Here is a 12,374-nt window from a genome sequence, read left to right as displayed (position 1 = left end):
CACTCTTTATCCATGATATTTTTCTCTTTTCTTTCAGGTCATTGATTAAAAATGTTAAATAGAGTTGGGTGAAGAACCAATCCCCATGGAATACCACTAGAAATACACCTGTTTAATGGTTATTCCCCATTTACAATTATATTTTGAGTCTTATGAGTTAGCTAGCATGTAATTCATTTTTAATGCGTGCATTGTTGATTTTGTATCATTCTAGTTTCTTGATCAAATTGTTGTGTGGAATCAATAAAGCTGTGCAAATATCTGATTTTTGGGTTCATGGCCATACCAAGCAAATAAAAATCAATGCACCAAAAGTTGTAAAATAAATTCTTTCCAGGTCACATGAAATATTTTATTCAACCAGAAACTTGTTTAATTTTTGAGCTTTTAAAAATTATTTAAAATATAAAATTAAAATAAATTTTGAAAATGAAAAGTAATTTTGAATAGAATAAATACTTTCTTTCAAAAATGTCATAACAAAATGTTTTCACTTTTTTTTAACTGAAACAATTTGGTAAAGTTGACAGAAATGTATGACATATTTTAGTTCATCCTAATCTATACTTGAGAGATCTGTCTTTGATAATTTATGAATTTTGGTTGATTTTATGAAGTTACTGTATCACTGAATGCTTCAGTGGATGTGGTGTCAGCCTTTTGTTATCAGGGCTGGTGTCCCATCTCTCCCAGAACAGAGACAATGGAGATGCATTAACATTAATAGCTCCCATTCGAATGGAAGCACATCAGGATAATGGGATAGCTGATGCCTAGAGGAATCAGGAGGAGTGGAGTCACACAGAGGGTCCTGGATCCTCACTCACTCAAATCCCAAAGAAAGCTCAAGAGTGTGAGGAAACTGAGGCAGGGATTTGTTTGTAAGTGTTTCTTGGTTTGCCTAGATATGTACGTCTCTTTTGCTGTCTAAAGTAAAAAATGATTGTGTAAGAAACCCTGTGAAAATTCTGTGTCTTCGCTTCCACTATCACATGTCCCTGAAGGCATAAAGCATAAATCAGAGTGCCCACAAAGTTGGAACTCTGGGAAGAGTGTTCTTAAGCTACTGGGGAGCTTGGGGAGCTTGCACTAATCTCAGGACCTATGCAGTTGGGCTGTGGTACTCCAGCTCTCAGAAGGGGATGTTAGACACAGGATCTCTACCCCAAGAGTGTGTCTGGAGACACAAAGACAGAGGCAGTGCCTGGACTCTGCTCCGATTCAGCAAGCCAAAAGCACACAGGTCCAAGCATTGGGATTCAAACCCAGAAACCTGGTGAGCATCCCACAGGGGGAGCTTGACCAGGATTGTGACAAATGGCATTAATTATCTTATCTTCCTTTAATTCTGTATTAACAGAGCCCCATATAAGCTGTTCCGGTATTTTGACCAGGATCTATGCACAGTACTAGCTTTCTCCTAGTTCTCTGGAACTTCCCCAGTGTTCCAAGATGTATTAATGGTCCACGGGGGGACTCTAGGGATTTTGCCGCCACAAGCACGGCAGGCAGGCTACCTCCGGCGGTTTGCCTGCGGGAGGTCCGCCGAAGCCACGGGACCAGTGGACCCTCCGCAGGCACGCCTGCGGGAGGTCCACTGAAGCCGCGGGACCAGTGGAGCCTCCACAGGCACGCCACCGAAGGCAGCCTGCCTGCCGCCCTCATGGCGCCGGCAGAGCTCCCCCCCGCGGCTTGCTGCCCCAAGCACACGCTTGGCCTCCTGGGGCCTGGAGCCGCCCCTGATGGTACAGAGAGCTCCTTGGCCAGCTTTTCAGAAACCCTAGCATACAAGTTATCTAGACCTGCTGATTTATAAATGTCTAGCTTTAGTAGCTGCTGTTTCCATTCCAATTGTAACTAAGGAGGATGTTTAAAGTATTTCACAATCATCATCATATATTAATGCATCACTTGGCTTTTTCCCCAAAACAGAACAGAATTATGTATTGACACTTCTGCCCTACTTGCATTATTACTGACAATTCTAACATTTCCATCCAATAATGGGCCAATATCATTATTAGGATTCCTTTTGCACTCAATAACTTAGTCTCTTTATTTGCACTAAGCCCAACTACTATATCAAATCTGAAACCAAAATCTGTGAGATACAATTTATTAGGTACACTATAATGTGCAAATAGAAATTTATGGAAGAAAATGGAGAAAGCCAAGAGCAGATAGCCCAAGAATATATTGTCAAGAGAGAAAGGTGTGGCTTAGTGTTCTTAGCAGAGGACTGGGAGCTATGAAGTTCCATGGTCTGACCATAGGTACTTGAGAATCCCACAACCTCTGTGGGTCAGTTTCTGCATCTGTGAAATGGAGATAATATATATACTTTTATCGGGTGTTCTGAGAGAATTAATGCTTGTATAGATAGATGATGATCTATAGATATAGATGTGGTAAGCATTATATTTATCTCTAATACTGTATTGCCTTGACATATTCCTGTCATATCTCAGCGTGACTTCTGGTCTGCATTAGTGTTTAGAAGCTATGGAGTATATTTGTGTAAATGACAGCCAATGAGGATAAACAAACACTTTTAAAAAACCCCTATTTTATTCACCATCATACTGAACACTCTGTTGAAGCCAATTCAGTGCACTATTTGCAGATCTACTTTATTTTGATGTTTGCCGTAAACAATTATTTTTCATTATTGGACCATGAGATTTCACAACCTTCCAGCCTTTGAATGGACCATAGTGTATGTATGTCAGGAATAGAAGTAAACATCTTCCCTCAGCACCTTCTGAAGAGTTTGCCAGTGAGCAATTATGATGCTACAAATTTCTGTCTGTTAAAAAAGCATAAAGGATATAGGTAAATAAGAGGATATCCCCTTTGAAGTACAATCTTATAATTTAGTGTTTGACAGTGGCAGAAACAGAAAGAAGCAATAATCTCTGGTGAGCACTCAAACCACAAATGTGAGTCCAAGAATATCTATTTTTCCTTGTTCAACAGCACTTCTGAAAAATGGGTATTTGCTATGAGATCTTATTTGTGTTGTTCTCCTGCCCAGAGGCGCAGAACAAAATAAATGTTACTACCATGCTTACAATTAGAATGCCATGGATGTTTGCCATTGCATAGTACCAAATATTTTACTGATACTCTGCATTATTCTTTAGTGGAAAAATATTAGAACTACTTTTTAATTTTATTTTACTCTAAAAGATGTGCTGTTTGTGTTTTACAAAAGCATTTTCATTAATTTGTGTTCCCTTTGGCCTTATTTTGTCAGTGTTATCTGATTTCAAATTTAACACACTATAAAATATGGAAAATTGTGTTCAAGCATAAGGTGAAACTATGTCCTAGTCATAGCATGGTCAGTGGAAATAATATTCTTATAGGTCACAGCTGTTCATTTTTTCCCAGGAAATCAATTGTTAAAGAGTAATCTTTGATTCATTCTCTTTAATATTATCAAGGCAGAATGATTTCACTGACTAGTGATCCTACCCTGGTGTAGGACCTGGTAGTACTAATTTGGAACATAATATCCCTTAGCACAATTTTCAGCCACACCAGTACCCATTTTAGCTAAGTACTCAGAGTATCTCAGGTCCTATAAAATATGATATGAAGACACCAGATAAAAGGAGTGGCGTAAATTAGTGGCCTGCACATCCAGTAAGGGGTGTATTTCTCCCAAGACGCTGTAGCACATCTTAATAATCTCTGCACAGTCACGCTTTAACCAAAAATGGAACTACATAACACAAAAATCACGAGTCACAATGTCTTCATGCAAAGTATTCAAACTAGATCCATCATTACCTCTGGTCTACCTCCTCATATGTATAATACCTAATTGTAAATGCATTCTGTTTCCTTGAAGATAGAGCCAGGTGAAATTTTTCAGCTGAAATATTTTTGAAGTGAAAAAATGCAGATTTGGCAACACCAAAACATTTTGTAAGGTCATGTCTATTTCACCAACTTGTTTATTTGAAAAAGAAACATTTTTTAAATAATTTGAAACATTTAGTTTTGACACATAGTAAATGAAAAAATTCAATATTTCAGGTTGAAATTATTTTTCATTTCAAAATTTCCTTTTTATTTTCAAAAATTGCAAAAACATGAAAAAGACTTTCAAAGTCAAAATCAAACATTTCATTGGATCTGAAATGGTTTTGGGTTATTTTTACTTTGATTCTCCAAAAATTTGAAATAATGGTATTTGCATGTAGATATAAAATTATTTTTTATTTACATTTTCAGAACTGCCAGCAAACTGAAAAATCTGTTATTTGCACACCTCTGCTTGAAGATCCTGTCACTCTCTCCCTCATTTCCTATTGAAATAGCCATTAACAGTTGGTTGATCTTAAAATACATTGTAGACAGTTGAACACTAAGGCCTGGTCTACACTGGGGGGGTGGGGTAGGGAAATTGATCTAAGGTACGCAACTTCAGCTAGGAGAATACTGTAGCTGAAATCGATGTATCTTAGATAGAATTAAAATTACTTACTTTGCATCCTTGTGGCATGCCGCGGCTTGCCTGTCAACTTTGCTTCCGCCTCTCACTGAGCTGGAGTTCAGCAGTCGACAGGAGAGTGATCGGGGATCGATTTATCGCGTCTACACTACACGTGATAAATCGATCCCCGATAGATCGATCGCTACCCGCCGACCCGACGGGTAGTGTAGATGTATCCTAAGTGTGTAAAACTAGTGAATTATTTGTAGCTTGAAAGTCTCTGTTGTTGTTACTTACTATCACCCCGACAAAGCAAAGGCCCAAGCTTGTAAGCTGCTTCAGAATTTGGTCGGTCTGTATCCGTGACAACAATTTCAGTTACTGGTAGATGCTCTTTATAAGAGAGGAATCCAGTATCATTAGTCCTGAAAAATGAAAATAGAAAACAAACATCTCCTAAATGTTTCTGATTAACAGTCACTTAAGAGAATTATATTGTCCTTTTAATGGACTCATTGAAATAAAAAAGAAATACATTTAGGAATAATTTTTCAAAAGTTATAGCTGTACTGTTCAGGTAAGATGGGCGATTGTGTGAATAAATGGGAGCATACTTACAAATACTTCCATATTGACCTCATGGTCAGTAAGAGTATTTAAATCTATTTCAGGCCTAAGTGAGATCACAGAATCAAGTGTGTAGGCTTAGGGTTGTCATCATCTTCATAAGCATGAAATTTTATTTTCAGCATAATTAGGTACTTAGCTTCATTTCTAAACCTAGTGTGCATTTTCATGTGTCAGTAATTTTGCCTCATAAAGAAAGCAGTGTATCTAAGATGGCTTGTTCTCTAATTGTGAAAAAATTAAGATACTTTGAGAGTGTAATTTTTAATCATTTTGACATTCTCTTCTATTTAATTGTATGAAGTTAAAAAGGAACACTGAAAAGACAACAAACCACAAAAGGACACAAAAATCAAAACAGAACTAAGCATGTAGAGTACAGAAATGACCAATATATATTGCTTAAATTATTCAGATAGGGAGACAGGCTGGTCTAGTAGTTTGAGCACAGGACTGATAATCAGAAGATCTTTTAACCTTAGGTAGGCTATTAACAACATAGTTAAGCTATTAATCAATTAATTTAGATAGGAGCAGGACTGGACATTTGGGTTTCATAAATATTCAGTACTGGCCTAACTTTGAAGTCGATGGGAGCAGTTAGATCACCAATGACCTCTTTGGAAAATTCAACCCTTTGATCCATTTCTAATTCACTGATAACATATTTATTCTGATAAATCGTTTAAGGCTACATCCTACCTTAACTGACACAGAGATGGGAATCGGAAACAACCACAGCATCCACAGGTAGGAGCAAGGGAATGCCTTGTGAAACACTCTTTGCTATTATCCTGAGCTGTGTGAAAGTGCTAGATACACTTCCCAACATATCTCTCTGGGGATGTGATAAGCTTTTAGCTACCCATCTCTCCTAGAGTTCTATGGACTTGCCATGGAAGGGAGTGGAAAAGGGTTTGCTTGTAGAACTGAGTGAAACTGATGAATTTTTCCACTCCCCCCCCCTCAAAAAATCATACAAATTCTCCTGCCAAATTGCTCTGCATTATTTTGCACTCTAAAAGTGCAACCATTTGAGCAATATCAGCAGACTAAACCTTTTTTGCTGTGAAGCATGAAAACAACAAAAGCATCTTTTGCATGCTTTTTTGGCCAGGAGAAGTAGTTCAATTTTTGAGTAGAACTGCAAAAATTCACTCAGGAAAAGTTGTTGTTTCCCCTCAAGCCATGTGCTACAGTGGCCTAAACGCAAGGCTGGGAATACAGTGGTCTTGAGTCCTCAATCTACCCATCTCAGTGAGTGAACTTCATAATACTTGATACTTACATAGAACTTTACAAACACTATTTACCTGTGGGATAAATAAATACAGTTATCTCTATGCTATTGATGTGTAAACAGATTCAAGTAGCAAAGAGTCTTGTGGCACCTTATAGACTAACAGACGTTTTGGAGCATGAGCTTTCGTGGGTGAATACCCACTTCGTTGGATGCATGTAGTGGAAATCTCCAGGGGCAGGTATATATAAGCAAGCAAGAGGCAGGCTAGAGATAATGAGGTTAATTCAATCAGGGAGGATGAGGCCCTCTTCTAGCAGCTGAGGTGTGAAAACCAAGGGAGGAGAAACTGGTTTTGTAGTTGGCAAGTCATTCACAGTCTTTGTTTAATCCTGAGCTGATGATGTCAAATTTGCAGATGAACTGAAGCTCAGCAGTTTCTCTTTGAAGTCTGGTCCTGAAGTTTTTTGCTGCAGGATGGCCACCTTAAGATCTGCTATGGTGTGGCTAGGGAGGTTGTATATTGGTTTTTGTATATTGGCATTCCTAATATTCCTACAGGTTTTTGTATATTGGCATTCCTAATATCTGATTTGTGTCCATTTATCCTTTTCCGTAGAGACTGTCCAGTTTGGTCGATGTACATAGCAGAGGGGCATTGCTGGCATATGATGGCGTATATTACATTGGTGGACGTGCAGGTGAATGAACCGGTGATGGTGTGGCTGATCTGGTTAGGTCCTGTGATGGTGTCGCTGGTGTAGATATGTGGGCAGAGTTGGCATCGAGGTTTGTTGCATGGATTGATTCCTGAGTTAGAGTTACTATGGTGCAGTGTGCAGTTACTGGTGAGAATATGCTTCAGGTTGGCAGGTTATCTGTGGGCGAGGACTGGCCTGCCACCCAAGGCCTGTGAAAGTGTGGGATCATTGTCCAGGATGGGTTGTAGATCCCTGATGATGCGTTGGAAGGGTTTTAGCTGGGGACTGTATGTGATGGCCAGTGGAGTCCTGTTGGTTTCTTTCTTGGGTTTGTCTTGCAGTAGGAGGCTTCTGGGTACACGTCTGGCTCTGTTGATCTGTTTCCTTATTTACTCATGTGGGTATTGTAGTTTTGAGAATGCTTGATGGAGATTTTGTAGGTGTTGGTCTCTGTCTGAGGGGTTAGAGCAGATACGGTTGTACCTCAGTGCTTGGCTGTAGACAATGGATCGTGTAGTGTGCCCAGGATGGAAGCTGGAGGCATGAAGGTAGGCATAGCGGTCGGTAGGTTTTCGGTATAGGGTGGTCTTAATGTGACCATCACTTATTTGCACTGTGGTGTCTAAGAAGTGGACCTCCCGCGTAGATTGGTCCAGGCTGACATTGATGGTGGGGTGGAAGCTGTTGAAATCGTGGTGGAATTTTTCCAGAGTCTCCTTCCCATGGGTCCAGATGATGAAGATGTCATCAATGTAGTGCAGGTAGAGAAGGGGTGTGAATGGATGAGAGCTGAGGAAGCGTTGTTCCAGGTCAGCCATAAAAATGTTGGCATATTGTGGGGCCATGCGGGTGCCCATAGCGGTGCCACTGATCTGGAGATATATATTGTCATCAAATTTGAAATAGTTGTGTGTGAGAATAAAGGCACAGAGCTCAGCAACCAGTTGTGCTGTGGCATCAGGGATACTGTTCCTGACAGCTTGTATTCCATCAGTGTGTGGGATGTTTGTGTAGAGAGCCTCTACATCCATGGTGGCTAGGATGGTGTTTTCTGGAAGGTCACCAATGCATTGTAAACAGATTCAGAGGTTTTGACTTGCCCAATGACACACAAAAAGAACCAAGAACCAGGTGTGTTTACTGCTGTGGTCATGCCTAATCTGCAATGCCACAGTGTCCCCTCCTAAAGCTGAGATTTTCAGACACATACACTAACTTGGGGTGATTCAGTTTTGGGTTCTTGACAGAGCCCTAGATCCTGCCTTTGTAACAGAGCAGGACTGAACTATTTCTGAAATACCCATGCCTCTCTGTGCCCAAAGAGAGGCATGGGTACATTTTTTTATAATGTATTGCTCCAGAACAAGTGAAAATGCAAACATTGTATTGTAGGAAAAAGATGCAGAAACATAATGCACATTTTAATAAATTGTCAATAAACTATTTTAATATACTTATGCAAATTATACTCAGTGGTTAAAATGGACACATACACGTTCCCCATCTGTATCTATTTTGTCTTGTCTCTTTTATACAGCTGTATAAAGCACATATGACAGGGATATATGAATGTGAGCAGGGATTAAATGGTGTATGCCCAAAGTGAGCAAGAATATATAGCACATATTAGAAACTATTCAAAATCCTCTCTCAAAATGTGTTTACTTATTTATGTTTATTTGGCAGCTGGGGAACATAAGCTCTCTATATTTTTGTATGGTACAGTAATAGGGAAATTCTGAACATTTGTTTAAGCTCTGTAATAGAAAGAAAATAGGCAGATATTACCATGTGAGGAATGCACTGAAGATGCACATTCTTTGTGTTTCTAAGTACATTTGTAAATCTATGGAAACTGTACCCGGTTGTGACTAACCCTTTGTTGTGTTTTCATTTCTGCATCTGCCAGCTTTCCTAACCAGCTCTCCCTCTTTGGAGTATCAAAATTCCCAACCCTAGCCCACTAGCTGTTCATTTGAAGGAAGGCTGAGTGCCTATTTTGAAGACAATGGGATCCACGGATTCCTATTTTATACAGCAAGGATAGCCACCTTCTCTCTGCCTCTCATTCTCTATCCCAGTGCCAGGAGGAACCACACCCACGCTCCTCATTTTCATGGTACTCTCTGAGACACTGCACCCCATATTCTTCAAAGTGATATTATGATATGATTATAGCATAATTATAATGTATTTTACGCAAGGTAAGTCATGTGAGGTGTCATTGTAAAAGTTATGATTTGCAGAATAGGATTATCCTATTTGTATGCATGTATCATTTTTGTATCTAAAGTTATGCATATTGACTATTTATCTGTACTTCAAATGTAGTTACACCTGGGTAACACCCACTAGACAAGATGCTTTCTGTCTAGATAGTGGGTGGGCAATATTCAGGCAATGGCCAATTAGAAAAAGTAATAGGCATTAGGAAAAGCTTATCCCCCACATGGTAAGCCTTCCTGAGAACACTCCAGACAGGCTGTAAGTAATGGTTACTATGACTCTACAAGGACACGTGACCAGGCCACATGATGCTGGACTCCATCTTGGGATGTCAGTATTTTTCCACAGACTGGTCTGGGAACTGAGTTTTGAAACATAATGTTCCCGCCATGTGCTAAAGCTATATAAGGCAGGGAGTGACATCATGTGTGGTTCTTCACTCCCTCACAAGAGAACCTAAGGAACATGTTCTGAACTGGCAGAAGTTCTGGACCCAGGCTAAAGGGATTTCTAGCCTGTGTACGAAACACCTGGGGATTCCAAGATGCAAAGCAATTGTAGCTTGTGCCTTATGAATCTACAAGTCTGTCTGTACCATCAGTTAGGATGAGACTCTGCTATTCACACCCAATCTATTTAGTATATTAAGCTAAGTTTGCGTTTTTTGTTTATTTGCTAGGTAATCTGATTTGATCTGTTTGCTCATTTCTGATCACTTAAAATCTATCTTTTGTAGTTAATAAACTTGTTTTCTTAATCTAAACTAGTGAGCTTTGACCGGAGGGCAAAGCCCTCCAGCCTGCACTTTCACCAGCATTCACCCAGGCAGCGAACCCAAGTTACCTGTAAGCTGAGCGGCCACGCAGCAGTCTACTTAGCGCCATGCAGGCACTTAGGGAACCTGCCTGGGGACCTGCCACATCAGGAGGAAGGGTTCCCCTCCCCAAACTCCCAACTAGTCTGGCCTCCAACCTGCCGTGGGAGGGGCGCCCCTCCTTCAGCCTCAACTCACCCTGGAGCCGGACCTGCTGCAGTCGGAGTGGCCCGGACCCAGCCATGGCTGGATTGGGCCCAGGTGTGGCCAGGGTAGCGTGGCCCGGGTGGCCCTCCCCCATCCCAGACCTTCCGGGGCTGGGGGAGGGGCACCTATCCTGCAGCCCCAGGCCCAGAGCTCCCGCAGTGGGGACAGGTGCCTCTCCCCCGCAGCCCAGATGCTGTTGCGGGGAGAGAACACTGGGAGGAGTCCTCTCTCCTGCAGTAGCCCTGGAGCACCCTCCTGCATCCCTAACCCATCATCTCAGAGCCCTCACCCCCAGCCAGAGCCCTCAACCCCTGCACTTAGCCCTGAGCCCCTCATCCCCGGTCCCACTCCAGAGCCTGCACTGCCGGTCAGAGCCCTCACCCCCATTTACACCCCAATCCTCTGTCCCAGCCCTGAGCCCATTCCCACAAGAACCCCTCGGTCCCACTCCCACCACATGAATTTTGTTATGTGCACCAATATGAAGGTGATGTGTCACACATCGCCTCCATACTGGAGCACATAACAAAATTCATTCTGCACATGGGAAAAATAGAGGGAACATTAATTAGAGAGAGAGACACAAAAATTAGAGAGACACACCCAGCTGCAGTTACACACAGGCTCTGTAACACCAGCTTCCCAGCCCAGGATGCCAGAGCAGTACCATATGACCTGGTTAAATCTGGCCAGTATATGGGTTTACTGGGGCCACACCGGACCCAATCCGGCCACGGCTGGGTCCGGGCCACTCTGGCCGCGGCAGGTCCGGGCCACAGGGTAAGTGGGGGCCAAGGGATGGGCGCCCCTCTCATGGCAGGTTGGGGGCCAGGCTAGGGGCACCCTTCCCCCTGCCGTGGCAGGTCCCCGGGCAGTCCCCTAAGCACCTGCGCGGTGCTAAATAGGCTGCTGCACAGCTGCGCAGCTTACAGGTAACTTAGGTCACTGCCTGGGTGAATGCTGGTGAAAGTGCAGGCTGGAGGGCTTTGGAGCTTGTCACACAGTACAGTGTGAAAGAGAGCCCAGGCTGGTGGGTCAGAGGGCTCAGTGGTACCCCAGTTCCAGGTGGCACCCCGGGGGGGAACTTCCCACTGTTTTGGAGCAAGATAGGACTTCTAAGTTCAGAACAGTTACCATACCTCATTCATAGTACTCCACAAAATTGATGCCTTTTGAAATTTTCTTTACTGTATTTCCCTTCCTAACATGAACATATTGGCCAAATATTCAGAAGCGACTAGTGATTTTGGGTTCCTCAGATTTTAGCTGCTTGACTTCAGACATCATCAACGGGCCAGAATCTCAGAGTGTGGCACTTCTGAAAATCAGGCCTCTTTAAGATGTCTCAGTTTGGGAACCAAAAATTGAAGACCTCAAATTCACTAGTAATTTTTTAAAATCTTGTTCTATATAACTTTAAAAATGCTGTAAAACAAAAGGCCTTAGCAATAATATGTTTAGGCCAAAATTTTCAAAATTGAGTGCCTAAAGTTAAGCTCCTAAATCCAAATTTAGATATCTAAATAAGTGGCTTCATTTTAAAATATGCTGGGCAACAAACAGCTGTCACTGAATTGAGTAGGACCCACTGGTTGCTTGGCCATACTGTGTAAGAATGAAACATTATGATCCACTATAGACTCCCAACTGTGTGAAAAGTATGAAGACTTCAGCAAAACTGTAAATATTCACACACTACTGACACAAGCATAACTATAACACAAATCTGTGTCAATGCATTGCCTGCTAGATACATATGTTTTGTATATATTAAACATAATTAAGAAGTTCCATTAATAGATTTTTTTTTAGTTAAATTGACCTAACTTCTGTCAATAACTAACTGAAATGGACTAGAGCTGTTACTGGAACAGAACGCTGAATCCAACCCCCTACCGCAAACTTTGGAGAAGTCTTAACTCTGGTTCAGATCTAGCTTCATGGCTTCAGCTCATATCTAATTTGTACAGTATTTGAAATGGTGATAAATGATGCAACATGAATACAGAGTTTAGATGAGGATCTGAGTTTTGCGAACTGAAATACCAGTAGAGTTCAGCTGTAAACTGCCAAGCTAGTCAGACCTCTGAAATCCCTGCTCTGCTGAAGTCAATT

The 12,374-nt window shown here is 41.5% G+C and overlaps 1 protein-coding gene across 3 annotated transcripts in view; it reads right to left on the bottom strand.

Moving 5' to 3' along the window:
- LOC123372908 (contactin-associated protein-like 4) overlaps positions 1-12,374 on the bottom strand; it is a 302,483-nt gene that overhangs the window by 47,943 nt on the left and 242,166 nt on the right. For all 3 annotated transcript variants that reach the window (XM_045021533.1, XM_045021534.1, XM_045021535.1), the window contains one exon: positions 4,742-4,869. In XM_045021533.1, coding sequence (XP_044877468.1) covers positions 4,742-4,869 — 128 coding nt within the window. The remainder of the gene's footprint in view (positions 1-4,741; positions 4,870-12,374) is intronic.

This window comes from Mauremys mutica, chromosome 6, assembly GCF_020497125.1.
Source record: "Mauremys mutica isolate MM-2020 ecotype Southern chromosome 6, ASM2049712v1, whole genome shotgun sequence".
NCBI classification, from domain to species: Eukaryota; Metazoa; Chordata; order Testudines; family Geoemydidae; genus Mauremys; species Mauremys mutica.
Note: the sequence above shows the minus strand (reverse complement) of the source record. Positions and strands in the feature narration are given on the sequence as shown.